Source organism: Pseudophryne corroboree, chromosome 2, assembly GCF_028390025.1.
Source record: "Pseudophryne corroboree isolate aPseCor3 chromosome 2, aPseCor3.hap2, whole genome shotgun sequence".
In the NCBI taxonomy this organism is placed as follows: domain Eukaryota; kingdom Metazoa; phylum Chordata; class Amphibia; order Anura; family Myobatrachidae; genus Pseudophryne; species Pseudophryne corroboree.
Window position 1 is genome coordinate 1,055,459,250 of NC_086445.1, and position 22,797 is coordinate 1,055,482,046.

At 49.0% G+C, this 22,797-nt stretch overlaps 1 protein-coding gene across 4 annotated transcripts in view; it reads left to right on the top strand.

Annotated features, from left to right (window-relative positions):
* The window catches only part of PKNOX1 (PBX/knotted 1 homeobox 1), a 394,584-nt gene that overhangs the window by 11,310 nt on the left and 360,477 nt on the right, over nucleotides 1–22,797 (top strand). For 2 of the 4 annotated variants that reach the window (XM_063956915.1, XM_063956916.1), the window contains exon 2: nucleotides 21,407–21,522. In XM_063956915.1, the coding sequence (XP_063812985.1) occupies nucleotides 21,472–21,522 (51 nt within the window). In that variant the 5' untranslated portion in view covers nucleotides 21,407–21,471. Of the gene's footprint in view, nucleotides 1–21,406; nucleotides 21,523–21,579; nucleotides 21,602–21,741; nucleotides 21,950–22,797 lie in introns of those variants that run through there. The other 2 variants (XM_063956914.1, XM_063956917.1) reach the window with 2 other exon arrangements.

The following is a 22,797-nucleotide window of genomic DNA, read 5'->3' on the forward strand; positions in this document are numbered from 1 at the left end:
AGCAGTATACAGTACGCATGTGGGCGTTATACACCCTGTGCAGCAGTATACAGTACGCATGTGGGCGTTATACACCCTGTGCAGCAGTATACAGTACACATGTGGGCGTTATACACCCTGTGCAGCAGTATACAGTACACATGTGGGCGTTATACACCCTGTGCAGCAGTATACAGTACACATGTGGGCATTATACACAGGTGCAGCAGTATACAGTACACATGTGGGCGTTATACACCCTGTGCAGCATTATACAGTACACATGTGGGGGTTATACACCCTGTGCAGCAGTATACAGTACACATGTGGGCGTTATACACCCTGTGCAGCAGTATACAGTACACATGTGGGCGTTATACACCCTGTGCAGCATTATACAGTACACATGTGGGGGTTATACACCCTGTGCAGCAGTATACAGTACACATGTGGGGGTTATACACCCTATGCAGCAGTATACAGTACACATATGGGCGTTATACACCCTGTGCAGCAGTATACAGTACACATGTGGGCGTTATACACCCTGTGCAGCAGTATACAGTACACATATGGGCGTTATACACCCTGTGCAGCAGTATACAGTACACATGTGGGCGTTATACACCCTGTGCAGCAGTATACAGTACACATGTGGGGGTTATACACCCTATGCAGCAGTATACAGTACACATGTGGGCGTTATACACCCTGTGCAGCAGTATACAGTACACATGTGGGCGTTATGCACCCTGTGCAGCAGTATACAGTACACATGTGGGCGTTATGCACCCTGTGCAGCAATATACAGTACACATGTGGGCGTTATACACCCTGTGCAGCAGTATACAGTACACATGTGGGCGTTATACACCCTGTGCAGCATTATACAGTACACATGTGGGCGTTATGCACCCTGTGCAGCAGTATACAGTACACATGTGGGCGTTATGCACCCTGTGCAGCAATATACAGTACACATGTGGGCGTTATACACCCTGTGCAGCAGTATACAGTACACATGTGGGGGTTATACACCCTATGCAGCAGTATGCAGTACGCATGTGGGGGTTATACACCCTGTGCAGCATTATACAGTACACATGTGGGCGTTATACACCCTGTGCAGCAGTATACAGTACACATATGGGCGTTGTACACCCTGTGCAGCAGTATACAGTACACATGTGGGGGTTATACACCCTATGCAGCAGTATACAGTACACATATGGGCGTTGTACACCCTGTGCAGCATTATACAGTACACATGTGGGGGTTATACACCCTATGCAGCATTATACAGTACACATGTGGGGGTTATACACCCTATGCAGCAGTATGCAGTACACATGTGGGCGTTATACACCCTGTGCAGCAGTATACAGTACACATGTGGGCGTTATACACCCTATACAGCATTATACAGTACACATGTGGGCGTTATACACCCTGTGCAGCAGTATACAGTACACATGTGGGCGTTATACACCCTGTGCAGCAGTATACAGTACACATGTGGGCGTTATGCACCCTGTGCAGCAATATACAGTACACATGTGGGCGTTATACACCCTGTGCAGCATTATACAGTACACATGTGGGCGTTATACACCCTGTGCAGCAGTATACAGTACACATGTGGGCGTTATGCACCCTGTGCATCATTATACAGTACACATGTGGGCGTTATGCACCCTGTGCAGCATTATACAGTACACATGTGGGCGTTATACACCCTGTGCAGCAGTATACAGTACACATGTGGGCGTTATACACCCTGTGCAGCATTATACAGTACACATGTGGGCGTTATACAGTACACATGTGGGCGTTATGCACCCTGTGCAGCATTATACCGTACACATGTGGGCGTTATACACCCTGTGCTGCAGTATACAGTACACATGTGGGGGTTATACACCCTGTGCAGCATTATACAGTACACATGTGGGCGTTATACACCCTGTGCAGCAGTATACAGTACACATGTGGGCATTATACACCCTGTGCAGCAGTATACAGTACACATGTGGGCGTTATACACCCTGTACAGCAGTATACAGTACACATGTGGGCGTTATACACCCTGTGCAGCAATATACAGTACGCATGTGGGCGTTATGCACCCTGTGCAGCAGTATACAGTACACATGTGGGCGTTATACACCCTTTCTCTGACGTCCTAGTGGATGCTGGGTACTCCGTAAGGACCATGGGGAATAGACGGGCTCCGCAGGAGACTGGGCACTCTAAAGAAAAGATTAGGTACTACATCTGGTGTGCACTGGCTCCTCCCTCTATGCCCCTCCTCCAGACCTCAGTTAGAATCTGTGCCCGGCCAGAGCTGGATGCACCTAGTGGGCTCTCCTGAGCTTCCTATAAAAAAAAATATTTGTTAGGTTTTTTATTTTCAGTGAGATTTGCTGGCAACAGACTCACTGCTACGTGGGACTTAGGGGAGAGAAGCAAACCTACCTGCTTGCAGCTAGCTTGTGCTTCTAGGCTACTGGACACCACTAGCTCCAGAGGGATCGAACACAGGGCCCGACCTCGATCGTCCGTTCCCGGAGCCGCGCCGCCGTCCCCCTTGCAGAGCCAGAAGACGGAAGAAACCGCAGGAAATCGGCGGCTGAAGACTTTGGTCTTCAATAAGGTAGCGCACAGCACTGCAGCTGTGCGCCATTGCTCCCACAGCACACCACACACTCCAGCCACTGGTGGGTGCAGGGCGCTGGGGGGGGGGCGCCCTGAGCTGCAATTAAGATACCTTTTGGCAATAAAAAGCACATAATACAGTGTTTAACACTGTATATGTGCAGAAACCCCCGCCATTAACGATATAAAAAGCGGGAGAAGCCCGCCGTTGAAGGGGCGGGGCTATCTCCCTCAGCACAGCCAGCGCCATTTTCTCTTCACAGCTCCGCTGGAAGGACGCTCCCCAGGCTCTCCTCTGCAGTATACACTACAGAAAGGGTAAAAAAGAGAGGGGGGGGGGGGCACATAAATTTAGGCGCAAATTGTGTTATAAGCAGCTATAGGGGGAAAATTCACTTTGTATATAGTGTCTATCCCTCTGTTATATAGCGCTCTGGTGTGTGCTGGCATACTCTCTCTCTGTCTCCCCAAAGGACTTTGTGGGGTCCTGTCCTCAGTCAGAGCATTCCCTGTGTGTGTGTGCGGTGTGTCGGTACGGCTGTGTCGACATGTTTGATGAGGACGCTTACGTGGAGGCGGAGCAGGTGCCGATAAGTGTGATGTCGCCCCCTGCGGGGCCGACACCTGAGTGGATGGATATGTGGAAGGTATTAACCGACAGTGTCAACTCCTTGCATAAAAGGTTCGATGACGCAGCTTTGGGACAGCCGGCATCTCAGCCCGCGCCTGCCCAGGCATCTCAGAGGCCGTCAGGGGCTCAAAAACGCCCGCTACCTCAGATGGCAGAGACAGATGTCGACACGGAGTCTGACTCCAGTGTCGACGAGGACGAGACAAATATACAATCCACTAGGGCCATCCGATGCATGATTACGGCAATGAAAAATGTGTTGCACATTTCTGACATTAACCCGGTTACCACAAAAAAGGGTATTATGTTTGGGGGAAAAAAGCAGCCAGTGACTTTTCCCCCATCTGATGAGTTAAACGAATTGTGTGAAGAAGCGTGGGGTTCCCCAGATAAGAAACTAGTAATTTCTAAGCGGTTACTAATGGCGTATCATTTCCCGCCAACGGATAGGTTACGCTGGGAGACATCCCCTAAGGTGGACAAGGCGCTCATACGCTTATCAAAAAAGGTGGCACTGCCGTCTCAGGATACGGCCGCCTTAAAGGAGCCTGCAGATAGAAAGCAGGAGGCTATCCTGAAGTCTGTGTATACACACTCAGGTACTATACTGAGACCTGCTATTGCTTCAGCATGGATGTGCAGTGCTGCAGCAGTGTGGTCTGATTCCCTGTCTGATAACATTGATTCCCTTGACAGGGACACTATATTGCTAACCATAGAGCATATTAAAGACGTAGTCTTATATATGAGAGATGCACAGAGGGACATTTGCCGGCTGGCATCTAGAATTAATGCAATGTCCATTTCTGCCAGGAGAGTATTATGAACTCGGCAGTGGACAGGTGATGCTGATTCTAAAAGGCACATGGAAATTTTGCCTTATAAGGGTGAGGAATTGTTTGGGGACGGTCTTTCGGACCTCGTATCCACAGCAACAGCTGGGAAGTCGACTTTTTTACCTCAGGTTCCCTCACAGCCTAAGAAAGCACCGTATTATCAAGTACAGTCCTTTCGGCCTCAGAAAGGCAAGCGGGTTAGAGGCGCGTCCTTTCTGCCCAGAGGCAGGGGTAGAGGGAAAAAGCTGCACCATACAGCCAGTTCGCAAGAACAAAAATCCTCCCCTGCTTCCACTAAGTCCACCGCATGACGCTGGGGCTCCACATGTGGAGCCAGGTGCGGTGGGGGCCCGTCTCCGGAACTTCAGCGACCTGTGGGTTCGCTCACATGTGGATCTCTGGGTTCTACAAGTGGTATCTCAGGGATACAAGCTGGAATTCGAGACGTCTCCCCCTCGCCGTTACCTCAAATCAGCCTTGCCAGCTACTCCCCAGGACAGGGAGGTAGTACTGGCGGCAATTCACAAGCTGTACCTCCAGCAGGTGATAATAAAAGTTCCCCTCCTTCAACAGGGACGGGGTTACTATTCCACAATGTTTGTGGTACCGAAACCAGACGGTTCGGTGAGACCCATTCTAAATTTGAAATCCTTGAACACTTATATAAGGAAGTTCAAGTTCAAAATGGAATCGCTCAGGGCGGTTATTGCAAGCCTGGAAGAGGGGGATTACATGGTATCACTGGACATCAAGGATGCTTACCTACATGTCCCCATTTACCCACCTCACCAGGTGTACCTCCGTTTTGTGGTACAGGACTGCCATTACCAATTCCAGACGTTGCCGTTTGGTCTGTCCACGTCACCGAGGGTATTTACCAAAGTAATGGCCGAAATGATGATACTCCTTCGAAAGAAGGGAGTTATAATTATCCCGTACTTGGACGATCTCCTTATAAAGGCGAGGTCCAGGGAGCAGTTGTTAGTCGGAGTAGCACTATCTCAGGAAGTACTACAACAGCACGGCTGGATTCTGAATATCCCGAAGTCGCAGCTGGTTCCTACGACGCGTCTGCTGTTCCTGGGTATGATTCTGGACACAGAACAGAAGAAGGTGTTTCTCCCGGAGGAGAAGGCCAAGGAGTTGTCATCTCTGGTCAGAGACCTCCTAAAACCAAAACAGGTGTCGGTGCATCACTGCACGCGAGTCCTGGGAAAGATGGTAGCTTCTTACGAGGCAATTCCATTCGGCAGGTTCCATGCACGGATCTTTCAGTGGGATCTGTTAGACAAGTGGTCCGGATCGCATCTTCAGATGCATCGGCTGATCACCCTGTCCCCGGGGGCCAGGGTGTCTCTGCTGTGGTGGCTGCAGAGTGCTCATCTACTCGAGGGCCGCAGATTCGGCATACAGGACTGGGTCCTGGTGACCACGGATGCAAGCCTCCGAGGTTGGGGGGCAGTCACTCAGGGAAGAAACTTCCAAGGACAATGGTCGAGTCAGGAAGCTTCCCTACACATAAACATTCTGGAACTAAGGGCCATTTACAATGCCCTAAGTCAGGCAAAACCCCTGCTTCAAAACCAGCCGGTGCTAATTCAGTCAGACAACATCACGGCGGTCGCCCATGTAAACCGACAGGGCGGCACAAGAAGCAGGATGGCGATGGCAGAAGCCACAAGGATTCTCCGATGGGCGGAAAATCACGTGATAGCACTGTCAGCAGTGTTCATTCCGGGAGTAGACAACTGGGAAGCAGACTTCCTCAGCAGGCACGACCTCCACCCGGGAGAGTGGGGACTTCATCCAGAAGTCTTCCAGCTGATTGTAAATCGTTGGGAAAGGCCACAGGTGGACATGATGGCGTCCTGCCTCAACAAAAAGCTAAAAAGATATTGCGCCAGGTCAAGGGACCCTCAGGCGATAGCTGTGGACGCTCTGGTAACACCGTGGGTGTACCAGTCGGTTTATGTGTTCCCTCCTCTTCCTCTCATACCAAAGGTACTGAGGATAATAAGAAAGAGAGGAGTAAGAACTATACTCATCGTTCCGGATTGGCCAAGAAGGACTTGGTACCCGGAACTACAAGAAATGATCTCAGAGGACCCTTGGCCTCTGCCTCTCAGACAGGACCTGCTACAGCAGGGGCCCTGTCTGTTCCAAGACTTACCGCGGCTGCGTTTGACGGCATGGCGGTTGAACGCCGGATCCTGATGGAAAAGGGCATTCCGGTTGAAGTCATTCCTACGCTGATAAAAGCTAGGAAGGATGTGACAGCAAAACATTATCACCGCATATGGCGAAAATATGTTGCTTGGTGTGAGGCTATGAAGGCCCCAACAGAAGAATTTCAGCTGGGTCGATTTCTGCACTTCCTACAGTCAGGAGTGACTATGGGCCTAAAATTGGGATCCATTAAAGTCCAGATTTCGGCCCTGTCTATTTTCTTTCAAAAAGAACTGGCTTCACTGCCTGAAGTTCAGACGTTTGTTAAGGGAGTGCTGCATATTCAGCCCCCTTTTGTGCCCCCAGTGGCACCTTGAGATCTCAACGTTGTGTTGGATTTCCTAAAATCACATTGGTTTGAGCCACTTCAGACCGTGGAGTTGAAATATCTCACGTGGAAAGTGGTCATGCTTTTGGCCTTTGCTTCGGCTAGGCGTGTGTCAGAATTGGCGGCTTTGTCATGCAAAAGCCCCTATCTGATCTTCCATATGGACAGGGCAGAATTGAGGACTCGTCCCCAATTTCTCCCAAAGGTGGTATCAGCATTTCATTTGAACCAACCTATTGTGGTGCCTGCGGCTACTCTGGAATTGGAGGCTTCCAAGTTGCTGGATGTAGTCCGGGCCCTGAAAATCTATGTTTCCAGGACGGCTAGAGTCAGAAAAACTGACTCGCTGTTTATCCTGCATGCACCCAACAAGCTGGGTGCTCCTGCTTCTAAGCAGACTATTGCTCGCTGGATCTGTTGCACGATTCAACTTGCACATTCTGCGGCTGGACTGCCGCATCCTAAATCAGTCAAAGCCCATTCCACGAGGAAGGTGGGCTCTTCTTGGGCGGCTGCCCGAGGGGTCTTGGCTTTACAACTTTGCCGAGCTGCTACCTGGTCGGGATCAAACACGTTTGCAAAATTCTACAAGTTTGATACCCTGGCTGAGGAGGACCTTGAGTTTGCTCATTCGGTGCTGCAGAGTCATCCGCACTCTCCCGCCCGTTTGGGAGCTTTGGTATAATCCCCATCGTCCTTACGGAGTACCCAGCATCCACTAGGACGTCAGAGAAAATAAGATTTTACTCACCGGTAAATCTATTTCTCGTAGTCCGTAGTGGATGCTGGGAGCCCGTCCCAAGTGCGGAATTCTGCAATACTTGTATATAGTTATTGCTTAACTATAGGGTTTTTTGTTCTGAGCCATCAGTTTAGTGAGGCTCAGTTGTTGTTCATACTGTTAACTGGGTATAATTATCACAAGTTGTACAGTGTGATTGGTGTGGCTGGTATGAGTCTTACCCTGGATTCCAAATCCTTTCCTAGTAATGTCAGCTCTTCCGGGCACAGTTTCCCTAACTGAGGTCTGGAGGAGGGGCATAGAGGGAGGAGCCAGTGCACACCAGATGTAGTACCTAATCTTTTCTTTAGAGTGCCCAGTCTCCTGCGGAGCCCGTCTATTCCCCATGGTCCTTACGGAGTACCCAGCATCCACTACGGACTACGAGAAATAGATTTACCGGTGAGTAAAATCTTATTATACAGCAGTATACAGTACACATGTGGGCGTTATACACCCTGTGCAGCAGTATACAGTACACATGTGGGCGTTATACACCCTGTGCAGCAGTATACAGTACACATGTGGGGGTTATACACCCTATGCAGCAGTATACAGTACACATGTGGGGGTTATACACCCTATGCAGCAGTATACAGTACACATGTGGGCGTTATACACCCTATGCAGCAGTATGCAGTACACATGTGGGCGTTATACACCCTGTGCAGCAGTATACAGTACACATATGGGCGTTATACACCCTGTGCAGCAGTATACAGTACACATGTGGGCGTTATACACCCTGTGCAGCAGTATGCAGTACACATGTGGGGGTTATACACCCTATGCAGCATTATACAGTACACATGTGGGGGTTATACACCCTATGCAGCATTATACAGTACACATGTGGGCGTTATACACCCTGTGCAGCAGTATGCAGTACACATGTGGGGGTTATACACCCTATGCAGCATTATACAGTACACATGTGGGGGTTATACACCCTATGCAGCATTATACAGTACACATGTGGGGGTTATACACCCTATGCAGCATTATACAGTACACATGTGGGCGTTATACACCCTGTGCAGCAGTATGCAGTACACATATGGACGTTATACACCCTGTGCAGCAGTATACAGTACACATGTGGGCGTTATACACCCTGTGCAGCAGTATGCAGTATACATGTGGACGTTATACACCCTGTGCAGCAGTATACAGTACACATGTGGGGGTTATACACCCTATGCAGCAGTATGCAGTACACATGTGGGCGTTATACACCCTGTGCAGCAGTATACAGTACACATATGGACGTTATACACCCTGTGCAGCAGTATACAGTACACATGTGGGGGTTATACACCCTGTGCAGCAGTATACAGTATACATGTGGGGGTTATACACCCTATGCAGCATTATACAGTACACATGTGGGGGTTATACACCCTATACAGCATTATACAGTACACATGTGGGGGTTATACACCCTATGCAGCAGTATACAGTACACATGTGGGGGTTATACACCCTGTGCAGCAGTATACAGTACACATGTGGGCGTTATACACCCTGTGCAGCAGTATGCAGTACACATGTGGGCGTTATACACCCTGTGCAGCAGTATACAGTACACATATGGGCGTTATACACCCTGTGCAGCAGTATACAGTACACATGTGGGCGTTATACACCCTATGCAGCATTATACAGTACACATATGGGCGTTATACACCCTATGCAGCATTATACAGTACACATATGGGCGTTATACACCCTGTGCAGCAGTATACAGTACGCATGTGGGCGTTATACACCCTGTGCAGCATTATACAGTACACATGTGGGGGTTATACACCCTATGCAGCAGTATACAGTACACATGTGGGCGTTATACACCCTATGGAGCAGTATACAGTACACATGTGGGCGTTATACACCCTGTGCAGCAGTATACAGTACACATGTGGGGGTTATACACCCTATGCAGCAGTATGCAGTACACATGTGGGCGTTATACACCCTGTGCAGCAGTATGCAGTACACATGTGGGCGTTATACACCCTGTGCAGCAGTATACAGTACACATATGGGCGTTATACACCCTGTGCAGCAGTATACAGTACGCATGTGTGCGTTATACACCCTATGGAGCAGTATACAGTACACATGTGGGCGTTATACACACTGTGCAGCAGTATACAGTACACATGTGGGCGTTATGCACCCTGTGCAGCAGTATACAGTACACATGTGGGCGTTATACACCCTGTGCAGCAGTATACAGTACGCATGTGGGGGTTATACACCCTGTGCAGCAGTATACAGTACACATGTGGGCGTTATACACCCTATGGAGCAGTATACAGTACGCATGTGGGCGTTATACACCCTGTGCAGCAGTATACAGTACGCATGTGGGCGTTATACACCCTGTGCAGCAGTATACAGTACACATGTGGGCGTTATACACACTGTGCAGCAGTATACAGTACACATGTGGGCGTTATGCACCCTGTGCAGCAGTATACAGTACACATGTGGACGTTATACACCCTGTGCAGCAGTATACAGTATACATGTGGGCGTTATACACCCTGTGCAGCAGTATACAGTACACATATGGGCGTTATACACCCTGTGCAGCAGTATACAGTACACATATGGGCGTTATACACCCTGTGCAGCAGTATACAGTACACATGTGGGGGTTATACACCCTATGGAGCAGTATACAGTACACATGTGGGCGTTATACACCCTGTGCAGCAGTATACAGTACACATATGGGCGTTATACACCCTGTGCAGCAGTATACAGTACACATGTGGGGGTTATACACCCTATGGAGCAGTATACAGTACACATGTGGGCGTTATACACCCTGTGCAGCAGTATACAGTACGCATGTGGGCGTTATACACCCTGTGCAGCAGTATACAGTACGCATGTGGGCGTTATACACCCTGTGCAGCAGTATACAGTACGCATGTGGGCGTTATACACCCTGTACAGCATTATACAGTACGCATGTGGGCGTTATACACCCTATGGAGCAGTATACAGTACACATGTGGGCGTTATACACCCTGTGCAGCAGTATACAGTACGCATGTGGGCGTTATACACCCTGTGCAGCAGTATACAGTACACATGTGGGCGTTATACACCCTTTCTCTGACGTCCTAGTGGATGCTGGGTACTCCGTAAGGACCATGGGGAATAGACGGGCTCCGCAGGAGACTGGGCACTCTAAAGAAAAGATTAGGTACTACATCTGGTGTGCACTGGCTCCTCCCTCTATGCCCCTCCTCCAGACCTCAGTTAGAATCTGTGCCCGGCCAGAGCTGGATGCACCTAGTGGGCTCTCCTGAGCTTCCTATAAAAAAAATTATTTGTTAGGTTTTTTATTTTCAGTGAGATTTGCTGGCAACAGACTCACTGCTACGTGGGACTTAGGGGAGAGAAGCAAACCTACCTGCTTGCAGCTAGCTTGTGCTTCTAGGCTACTGGACACCACTAGCTCCAGAGGGATCGAACACAGGGCCCGACCTCGATCGTCCGTTCCCGGAGCCGCGCCGCCGTCCCCCTTGCAGAGCCAGAAGACGGAAGAAACCGCAGGAAATCGGCGGCTGAAGACTTCGCTCTTCAATAAGGTAGCGCACAGCACTGCAGCTGTGCGCCATTGCTCCCACAGCACACCACACACTCCAGCCACTGGTGGGTGCAGGGCGCTGGGGGGGGGGGGGGCGCCCTGAGCTGCAATTAAGATACCTTTTGGCAATAAAAAGCACATAATACAGTGTTTAACACTGTATATGTGCAGAAACCCCCGCCATTAACGATATAAAAAGCGGGAGAAGCCCGCCGTTGAAGGGGCGGGGCTATCTCCCTCAGCACAGCCAGCGCCATTTTCTCTTCACAGCTCCGCTGGAAGGACGCTCCCCAGGCTCTCCTCTGCAGTATACACTACAGAAAGGGTAAAAAAGAGAGGGGGGGGGGGCACATAAATTTAGGCGCAAATTGTGTTATAAGCAGCTATAGGGGGAAAATTCACTTTGTATATAGTGTCTATCCCTCTGTTATATAGCGCTCTGGTGTGTGCTGGCATACTCTCTCTCTGTCTCCCCAAAGGACTTTGTGGGGTCCTGTCCTCAGTCAGAGCATTCCCTGTGTGTGTGTGCGGTGTGTCGGTACGGCTGTGTCGACATGTTTGATGAGGACGCTTACGTGGAGGCGGAGCAGGTGCCGATAAGTGTGATGTCGCCCCCTGCGGGGCCGACACCTGAGTGGATGGATATGTGGAAGGTATTAACCGACAGTGTCAACTCCTTGCATAAAAGGTTCGATGACGCAGCTTTGGGACAGCCGGCATCTCAGCCCGCGCCTGCCCAGGCATCTCAGAGGCCGTCAGGGGCTCAAAAACGCCCGCTACCTCAGATGGCAGAGACAGATGTCGACACGGAGTCTGACTCCAGTGTCGACGAGGACGAGACAAATATACAATCCACTAGGGCCATCCGATGCATGATTACGGCAATGAAAAATGTGTTGCACATTTCTGACATTAACCCGGTTACCACAAAAAAGGGTATTATGTTTGGGGAAAAAAAGCAGCCAGTGACTTTTCCCCCATCTGATGAGTTAAACGAATTGTGTGAAGAAGCGTGGGGTTCCCCAGATAAGAAATTAGTAATTTCTAAGCGGTTACTAATGGCGTATCATTTCCCGCCAACGGATAGGTTACGCTGGGAGACATCCCCTAAGGTGGACAAGGCGCTCATACGCTTATCAAAAAAGGTGGCACTGCCGTCTCAGGATACGGCCGCCTTAAAGGAGCCTGCAGATAGAAAGCAGGAGGCTATCCTGAAGTCTGTGTATACACACTCAGGTACTATACTGAGACCTGCTATTGCTTCAGCATGGATGTGCAGTGCTGCAGCAGTGTGGTCTGATTCCCTGTCTGATAACATTGATTCCCTTGACAGGGACACTATATTGCTAACCATAGAGCATATTAAAGACGTAGTCTTATATATGAGAGATGCACAGAGGGACATTTGCCGGCTGGCATCTAGAATTAATGCAATGTCCATTTCTGCCAGGAGAGTATTATGAACTCGGCAGTGGACAGGTGATGCTGATTCTAAAAGGCACATGGAAATTTTGCCTTATAAGGGTGAGGAATTGTTTGGGGACGGTCTTTCGGACCTCGTATCCACAGCAACAGCTGGGAAGTCGACTTTTTTACCTCAGGTTCCCTCACAGCCTAAGAAAGCACCGTATTATCAAGTACAGTCCTTTCGGCCTCAGAAAGGCAAGCGGGTTAGAGGCGCGTCCTTTCTGCCCAGAGGCAGGGGTAGAGGGAAAAAGCTGCACCATACAGCCAGTTCGCAAGAACAAAAATCCTCCCCTGCTTCCACTAAGTCCACCGCATGACGCTGGGGCTCCACATGTGGAGCCAGGTGCGGTGGGGGCCCGTCTCCGGAACTTCAGCGACCTGTGGGTTCGCTCACATGTGGATCTCTGGGTTCTACAAGTGGTATCTCAGGGATACAAGCTGGAATTCGAGACGTCTCCCCCTCGCCGTTACCTCAAATCAGCCTTGCCAGCTACTCCCCAGGACAGGGAGGTAGTACTGGCGGCAATTCACAAGCTGTACCTCCAGCAGGTGATAATAAAAGTTCCCCTCCTTCAACAGGGACGGGGTTACTATTCCACAATGTTTGTGGTACCGAAACCAGACGGTTCGGTGAGACCCATTCTAAATTTGAAATCCTTGAACACTTATATAAGGAAGTTCAAGTTCAAAATGGAATCGCTCAGGGCGGTTATTGCAAGCCTGGAAGAGGGGGATTACATGGTATCACTGGACATCAAGGATGCTTACCTACATGTCCCCATTTACCCACCTCACCAGGTGTACCTCCGTTTTGTGGTACAGGACTGCCATTACCAATTCCAGACGTTGCCGTTTGGTCTGTCCACGTCACCGAGGGTATTTACCAAAGTAATGGCCGAAATGATGATACTCCTTCGAAAGAAGGGAGTTATAATTATCCCGTACTTGGACGATCTCCTTATAAAGGCGAGGTCCAGGGAGCAGTTGTTGGTCGGAGTAGCACTATCTCAGGAAGTACTACAACAGCACGGCTGGATTCTGAATATCCCGAAGTCGCAGCTGGTTCCTACGACGCGTCTGCTGTTCCTGGGTATGATTCTGGACACAGAACAGAAGAAGGTGTTTCTCCCGGAGGAGAAGGCCAAGGAGTTGTCATCTCTGGTCAGAGACCTCCTAAAACCAAAACAGGTGTCGGTGCATCACTGCACGCGAGTCCTGGGAAAGATGGTAGCTTCTTACGAGGCAATTCCATTCGGCAGGTTCCATGCACGGATCTTTCAGTGGGATCTGTTAGACAAGTGGTCCGGATCGCATCTTCAGATGCATCGGCTGATCACCCTGTCCCCGGGGGCCAGGGTGTCTCTGCTGTGGTGGCTGCAGAGTGCTCATCTACTCGAGGGCCGCAGATTCGGCATACAGGACTGGGTCCTGGTGACCACGGATGCAAGCCTCCGAGGTTGGGGGGCAGTCACTCAGGGAAGAAACTTCCAAGGACAATGGTCGAGTCAGGAAGCTTCCCTACACATAAACATTCTGGAACTAAGGGCCATTTACAATGCCCTAAGTCAGGCAAAACCCCTGCTTCAAAACCAGCCGGTGCTAATTCAGTCAGACAACATCACGGCGGTCGCCCATGTAAACCGACAGGGCGGCACAAGAAGCAGGATGGCGATGGCAGAAGCCACAAGGATTCTCCGATGGGCGGAAAATCACGTGATAGCACTTTCAGCAGTGTTCATTCCGGGAGTAGACAACTGGGAAGCAGACTTCCTCAGCAGGCACGACCTCCACCCGGGAGAGTGGGGACTTCATCCAGAAGTCTTCCAGCTGATTGTAAATCGTTGGGAAAGGCCACAGGTGGACATGATGGCGTCCCGCCTCAACAAAAAGCTAAAAAGATATTGCGCCAGGTCAAGGGACCCTCAGGCGATAGCTGTGGACGCTCTGGTAACACCGTGGGTGTACCAGTCGGTTTATGTGTTCCCTCCTCTTCCTCTCATACCAAAGGTACTGAGGATAATAAGAAAGAGAGGAGTAAGAACTATACTCATCGTTCCGGATTGGCCAAGAAGGACTTGGTACCCGGAACTACAAGAAATGATCTCAGAGGACCCTTGGCCTCTGCCTCTCAGACAGGACCTGCTACAGCAGGGGCCCTGTCTGTTCCAAGACTTACCGCGGCTGCGTTTGACGGCATGGCGGTTGAACGCCGGATCCTGATGGAAAAGGGCATTCCGGTTGAAGTCATTCCTACGCTGATAAAAGCTAGGAAGGATGTGACAGCAAAACATTATCACCGCATATGGCGAAAATATGTTGCTTGGTGTGAGGCTATGAAGGCCCCAACAGAAGAATTTCAGCTGGGTCGATTTCTGCACTTCCTACAGTCAGGAGTGACTATGGGCCTAAAATTGGGATCCATTAAAGTCCAGATTTCGGCCCTGTCTATTTTCTTTCAAAAAGAACTGGCTTCACTGCCTGAAGTTCAGACGTTTGTTAAGGGAGTGCTGCATATTCAGCCCCCTTTTGTGCCCCCAGTGGCACCTTGAGATCTCAACGTTGTGTTGGATTTCCTAAAATCACATTGGTTTGAGCCACTTCAGACCGTGGAGTTGAAATATCTCACGTGGAAAGTGGTCATGCTTTTGGCCTTTGCTTCGGCTAGGCGTGTGTCAGAATTGGCGGCTTTGTCATGCAAAAGCCCCTATCTGATCTTCCATATGGACAGGGCAGAATTGAGGACTCGTCCCCAATTTCTCCCAAAGGTGGTATCAGCATTTCATTTGAACCAACCTATTGTGGTGCCTGCGGCTACTCTGGAATTGGAGGCTTCCAAGTTGCTGGATGTAGTCCGGGCCCTGAAAATCTATGTTTCCAGGACGGCTAGAGTCAGAAAAACTGACTCGCTGTTTATCCTGCATGCACCCAACAAGCTGGGTGCTCCTGCTTCTAAGCAGACTATTGCTCGCTGGATCTGTTGCACGATTCAACTTGCACATTCTGCGGCTGGACTGCCGCATCCTAAATCAGTCAAAGCCCATTCCACGAGGAAGGTGGGCTCTTCTTGGGCGGCTGCCCGAGGGGTCTTGGCTTTACAACTTTGCCGAGCTGCTACCTGGTCGGGATCAAACACGTTTGCAAAATTCTACAAGTTTGATACCCTGGCTGAGGAGGACCTTGAGTTTGCTCATTCGGTGCTGCAGAGTCATCCGCACTCTCCCGCCCGTTTGGGAGCTTTGGTATAATCCCCATGGTCCTTACGGAGTACCCAGCATCCACTAGGACGTCAGAGAAAATAAGATTTTACTCACCGGTAAATCTATTTCTCGTAGTCCGTAGTGGATGCTGGGAGCCCGTCCCAAGTGCGGAATTCTGCAATACTTGTATATAGTTATTGCTTAACTATAGGGTTTTTTGTTCTGAGCCATCAGTTTAGTGAGGCTCAGTTGTTGTTCATACTGTTAACTGGGTATAATTATCACAAGTTGTACAGTGTGATTGGTGTGGCTGGTATGAGTCTTACCCTGGATTCCAAATCCTTTCCTAGTAATGTCAGCTCTTCCGGGCACAGTTTCCCTAACTGAGGTCTGGAGGAGGGGCATAGAGGGAGGAGCCAGTGCACACCAGATGTAGTACCTAATCTTTTCTTTAGAGTGCCCAGTCTCCTGCGGAGCCCGTCTATTCCCCATGGTCCTTACGGAGTACCCAGCATCCACTACGGACTACGAGAAATAGATTTACCGGTGAGTAAAATCTTATTATACAGCAGTATACAGTACACATGTGGGCGTTATACACCCTATGCAGCATTATACAGTACACATGTGGGGGTTATACACCCTATGCAGCAGTATGCAGTACACATGTGGGCGTTATACACCCTGTGCAGCAGTATACAGTACACATATGGGCGTTATACACCCTGTGCAGCAGTATACAGTACACATGTGGGCGTTATACACCCTATGCAGCAGTATACAGTACACATGTGGGCGTTATACACCCTGTGCAGCAGTATACAGTACACATATGGGCGTTATACACCCTGTGCAGCAGTATACAGTACGCATGTGGGCGTTATACACCCTGTGCAGCAGTATACAGTACGCATGTGGGCGTTATACACCCTGTGCAGCAGTATACAGTACACATGTGGGCGTTATACACACTGTGCAGCAGTATACAGTACACATGTGGGCGTTATGCACCCTGTGCAGCAGTATACAGTACACATGTGGGCGTTATACACCCTGTGCAGCAGTATACAGTACGCATGTGGGGGTTATACACCCTGTGCAGCAGTATACAGTACACATGTGGGCGTTATACACCCTATGGAGCAGTATACAGTACGCATGTGGGCGTTATACACCCTGTGCAGCAGTATACAGTACGCATGTGGGCGTTATACACCCTGTGCAGCAGTATACAGTACACATATGGGCGTTATACACCCTGTGCAGCAGTATACAGTACACATATGGGCGTTATACACCCTGTGCAGCAGTATACAGTACACATGTGGGCGTTATACACCCTGTGCAGCAGTATACAGTACGCATGTGGGCGTTATACACCCTATGGAGCAGTATACAGTACACATGTGGGCGTTATACACCCTGTGCAGCAGTATACAGTACGCATGTGGGCGTTATACACCCTGTGCAGCAGTATACAGTACACATGTGGGCGTTATACACCCTGTGCAGCAGTATACAGTACACATGTGGGCGTTATACACCCTATGGAGCAGTATACAGTACACATGTGGGCGTTATACACCCTGTGCAGCAGTATACAGTACGCATGTGGGCGTTATACACCCTGTGCAGCAGTATACAGTACACATGTGGGCGTTATACACCCTATGGAGCAGTATACAGTACACATGTGGGCGTTATACACCCTGTGCAGCAGTATATAGTACACATGTGGGCGTTATACACCCTGTGCAGCATTATACAGTACACATGTGGGCGTTATACACACTGTGCAGCAGTATACAGTACACATGTGGGCGTTATGCACCCTGTGCAGCAGTATACAGTACACATGTGGGCGTTATACACCCTGTGCAGCAGTATACAGTACGCATGTGGGCGTTATACACCCTGTGCAGCAGTATACAGTACACATGTGGGCGTTATAAACCCTGTACAGCATTATACAGTACACATGTGGGCGTTATACACCCTGTGCAGCAGTATACAGTACGCATGTGGGCGTTATACACCCTGTGCAGCAGTATACAGTACACATGTGGGCGTTATAAACCCTGTACAGCATTATACAGTACACATGTGGGCGTTATACACCCTGTGCAGCAGTATACAGTACACATGTGGGCGTTATAAACCCTGTACAGCATTATACAGTACACATGTGGGCGTTATACACCCTGTGCAGCAGTATACAGTACACATGTGGGCGTTATAAACCCTGTACAGCATTATACAGTACACATGTGGGCGTTATACACCCTGTACAGCAGTATACAGTACATATGTGGGCGTTATACACCCTATGGAGCAGTATACAGTACGCATGTGGGCGTTATACACCCTGTACAGCATTATACAGTACACATGTGGGCGTTATACACCCTGTACAGCATTATACAGTACATATGTGGGCGTTATACACCCTATGGAGCAGTATACAGTACACATGTGGGCGTTATACACCCTGTGCAGCAGTATACAGTACGCATGTGGGCGTTATACACCCTGTGCAGCAGTATACAGTACGCATGTGGGCGTTATACACCCTGTGCAGCAGTATACAGTACACATGTGGGCGTTATAAACCCTGTACAGCATTATACAGTACACATGTGGGCGTTATACACCCTGTACAGCATTATACAGTACATATGTGGGCGTTATACACCCTATGGAGCAGTATACAGTACACATGTGGGCGTTATACACCCTGTGCAGCAGTATACAGTACGCATGTGGGCGTTATACACCCTGTGCAGCAGTATACAGTACGCATGTGGGCGTTATACACCCTGTGCAGCAGTATACAGTACACATGTGGGCGTTATACACCCTGTGCAGCATTATACAGTACATATGTGGGCGTTATACACCCTATGGAGCAGTATACAGTACGCATGTGGGCGTTATACACCCTATGGAGCAGTATACAGTACGCATGAGGGCGTTATACACCCTGTGCAGCAGTATACAGTACACATGTGGGCGTTATACACCCTATGGAGCAGTATACAGTACACATGTGGGCGTTATACACCCTGTGCAGCAGTATACAGTACGCATGTGGGCGTTATACACCCTGTGCAGCAGTATACAGTACGCATGTGGGCGTTATACACCCTGTGCAGCAGTATACAGTACGCATGTGGGCGTTATACACCCTGTGCAGCATTATACAGTACACATGTGGGTGTTATACACCCTATGGAGCAGTATACAGTACACATGTGGGCGTTATACACCCTGTACAGCATTATACAGTACGCATGTGGGCGTTATACACCCTGTGCAGCAGTATACAGTACGCATGTGGGCATTATACACCCTGTGCAGCAGTATATAGTACGCATGTGGGCGTTATACACCCTATACAGCAGTATACAGTACACATGTGGGCGTTATACACCCTGTGCAGCATTATACAGTACACATGTGGGCGTTATACACCATTTGCAGCAGTATACAGTACACATGTGGGCGTTATACACCCTGTGCAGCAGTATACAGTACACATGTTGGCATTATACACCCTATACAGCATTATACAGTACACATGTGGGCGTTATACACCCTGTGCAGCAGTATACAGTACACATGTGGGCGTTATACACCTTGTGCAGCAGTATACAGTACACATGTGGGCGTTATACACCCTGTGCAGCATTATACAGTACACATGTGGGCGTTATGCACCCTGTGCAGCAGTATATAGTATACATATGGGCATTATACACCCTGTGCAGCAGTATACAGTACACATGTGGGCGTTATACACCCTATACAGCAGTATACAGTACACATATGGGCGTTATACACCCTATGCAGCATTATACAGTACACATGTGGGCGTTATACACCCTGTGCAGCAGTATACAGTACATATGTGGACATTATACACCCTGTGCAGCAGTATACAGTACGCATGTGGGCGTTATGCACCCTGTGCAGCATTATACAGTACACATGTGGGCGTTATACACCCTGTGCAGCAGTATACAGTACACATGTGGGCGTTATACACCCTATACAGCAGTATACAGTACACATATGGGCGTTATACACCCTATGCAGCATTATACAGTACACATGTGGGCGTTATACACCCTGTGCAGCAGTATACAGTACATATGTGGACATTATACACCCTGTGCAGCAGTATGCAGTACGCATGTGGGCGTTATGCACCCTGTGCAGCATTATACAGTACACATGTGGGCGTTATACACCCTGTGCAGCAGTATACAGTACACATGTGGGCGTTATACACCCTGTGCAGCATTATACAGTACACATGTGGGCGTTATACACCTTGTGCAGCAGTATATAGTATACATATGGGCATTATACACCCTGTGCAGCAGTATACAGTACATATGTGGACATTATACACCCTGTGCAGCAGTATACAGTACACATGTAGGCGTTATACACCCTATACAGCAGTATACAGTACACATGTGGGCGTTATACACCCTGTGCAGCATTATACAGTACACATGTGGGCGTTATACACCCTGTGCAGCATTATATAGTATACATATGGGCATTATACACCCTGTGCAGCAGTATACAGTACACATGTGGGCGTTATACACCCTGTGCAGCAGTATACAGTACACATGTGGACATTATACACAGGTGCAGCTGATTATAGTGCTGGAAATTTGGTGAGTTTGGTCAGAGATGTGTGGAGAAGATAAGGGGGGGGGGGGGGGGGCACTGCCTCACCTGCCATAGACCTTTAACGCCAGAGTTTTGACTATAAAAATGTTTAGGATAATAGAAAGAATTTATTTATAATATGTTTATTGTGTTTTTCATACACTCTATATAGCCATAACTCTGGCGTATACTGGAGTATGACAGGAAAGGCTCGGCCTCACCACACGTCTCTGCTAGATTCATAGATTTGATTCCAGACCTATTTTTGTGTGTATGTGGAGTTTGTATGTTTTCTTTGTTATCCATGTGGAGTTTGTATATTCTACGTATGTATGTGTTGGATTTGTTTGCTCTCTGTCCATTTGTTGAGTGTGCATGTTCTCCCAAATGTCAGCCTGGAGTTTGTTCGTTTGTGTGGGTTTTGCATGACCCCTATGTCTGTGCATAGGTTTGTATGTTAAACCCATGTCTAAATGGAGTTTGTGTGTTGTCTCTGTGTGAAGTTTGTATGTTCTATCCATGTCTGAATTGAGTTTGTGTGTTGTCTCTGTGTGGAGTCTACCTCATGTTTGTGTGGAGTTTGTATGTTCTATCCATTGCTAAATGGAGTTTGTGTGTTGTCTCTGTGTGAAGTTTGTATGTTCTATCCATGTCTGAATTGAGTTTGTGTGTTGTCTCTGTGTGGAGTCTACCTCATGTTTGTGTGGAGTTTGTATGTTCTATCCATGGCTAAATGGAGTTTGTGTGTTGTCTCTGTGTGGAGTTTGTATGTTCTATCCATGTCTGAATGGGGTTTGTGTGTTGTCTCTGTGTGGAGTCTACCTCTTGTTTGTGTGGAGTTTGTATGTTCTATCCATGTCTGCATGGAGTTTGTTATCTCTGTGTGTCTAGTATGTCCGTGCTCCTCGTGTTTGTGTGGAGTTTATACGTTCTCTCCACGTGGAGTTTTTATGTTCTCTAGATGCATCTTTACCTGGGCGATGTTTTGTGACGTTAATGTGTTTTCCCCACAGGTCAGTGCACAGAGGTTTCCGTCTGTGTCGGGCCCCTGTGACATGATCTCCTCAGACAACTCAGTATGATGTCCGCCGAGGCGCTGGGTATGGAGAATTACTCAGAGGAGCAGCAGGTAATGTCATGGTGCCTGTCCGCAGGCCGGGGGTTCTCCATCATTACTGCTCATAGTCACAGGAGGAGTCTTGCAGCATGTATGTAGAATAAACTATTATATGAAGCCCAGTAATGCTGAGTACAGTGATAAGCATGTGTGAGTTACTGTCTGTGTTATAGGGATCATAGGTCTGATTCCTGTTAGGAAGAAGCGGCTGTGCATTCTGTGTCATTACAGTGCAGATCCAGCAGGAGGCGTCTGTAGGAGATAGATCCGAGTGCTGCGTTTCCGGATCACCATGAGCGGCTGTGCATTCTGTGCCATTACAGTGCAGATCCAGCAGGAGGCGTCTGTAGGATATAGATCCAAGTGCTGCGTCTCCGGATCACCATGGTCGCCATTCGCAGCGAGCCTGTGTAAGCTGCCATCCGGACACCAGGGTCCAGTAAGTCAGCGTCCCACGAGGAAGACCATGACTATGAGAGCGATACGCATGTCAGTCATGCTGCGGCTGATGGGCCGTAATCGATGTTACAAGACACGTTCTGCACTCGCGCAGACCCACACCATCGGGTTTGTGGAGAAATAGGAATTAGCCGAGTGTCATTGCATATTGCAGCATCTAAGCACTGTACAGTGTAAGCTGATGACTTGTGCTAGCGCCACCTGCTGGAGCTCTCAGCATCTCTGCTCTGACAGTCCCATATACAGCGTCTCATGATAGTACACACTCAGCATCTCTGCTCTGACAGTCCCATATACAGCGTCTCATGATAGTACACACTCAGCATCTCTGCTCTGACAGTCCCATATACAGCGTCTCATGATAGTACACACTCAGCATCTCTGCTCTGACAGTCCCATATACAGCGTCTCATGATAGTACACATTCAGCATCTCTGCTCTGACAGTCCCATATACAGCGTCTCATGATAGTACACACTCAGCATCTCTGCTCTGACAGTCCCATATACAGCGTCTCATGATAGTACACACTCAGCATCTCTGCTCTGACAGTCCCATATACAGCGTCACATGATAGTACACACTCAGCATCTCTGCTCTGACAGTCCCATATACAGCGTCTCATGATAGTACACACTCAGCATCTCTGCTCTGACAGTCCCATATACAGCGTCTCATGATAGTACACACTCAGCATCTCTGCTCTGACAGTCCCATATACAGCGTCTCATGATAGTACACACTCAGCATCTCTGCTCTGACAGTCCCATATACAGCGTCACATGATAGTACACACTCAGCGTCTCTGCTCTGACAGTCCCATATACA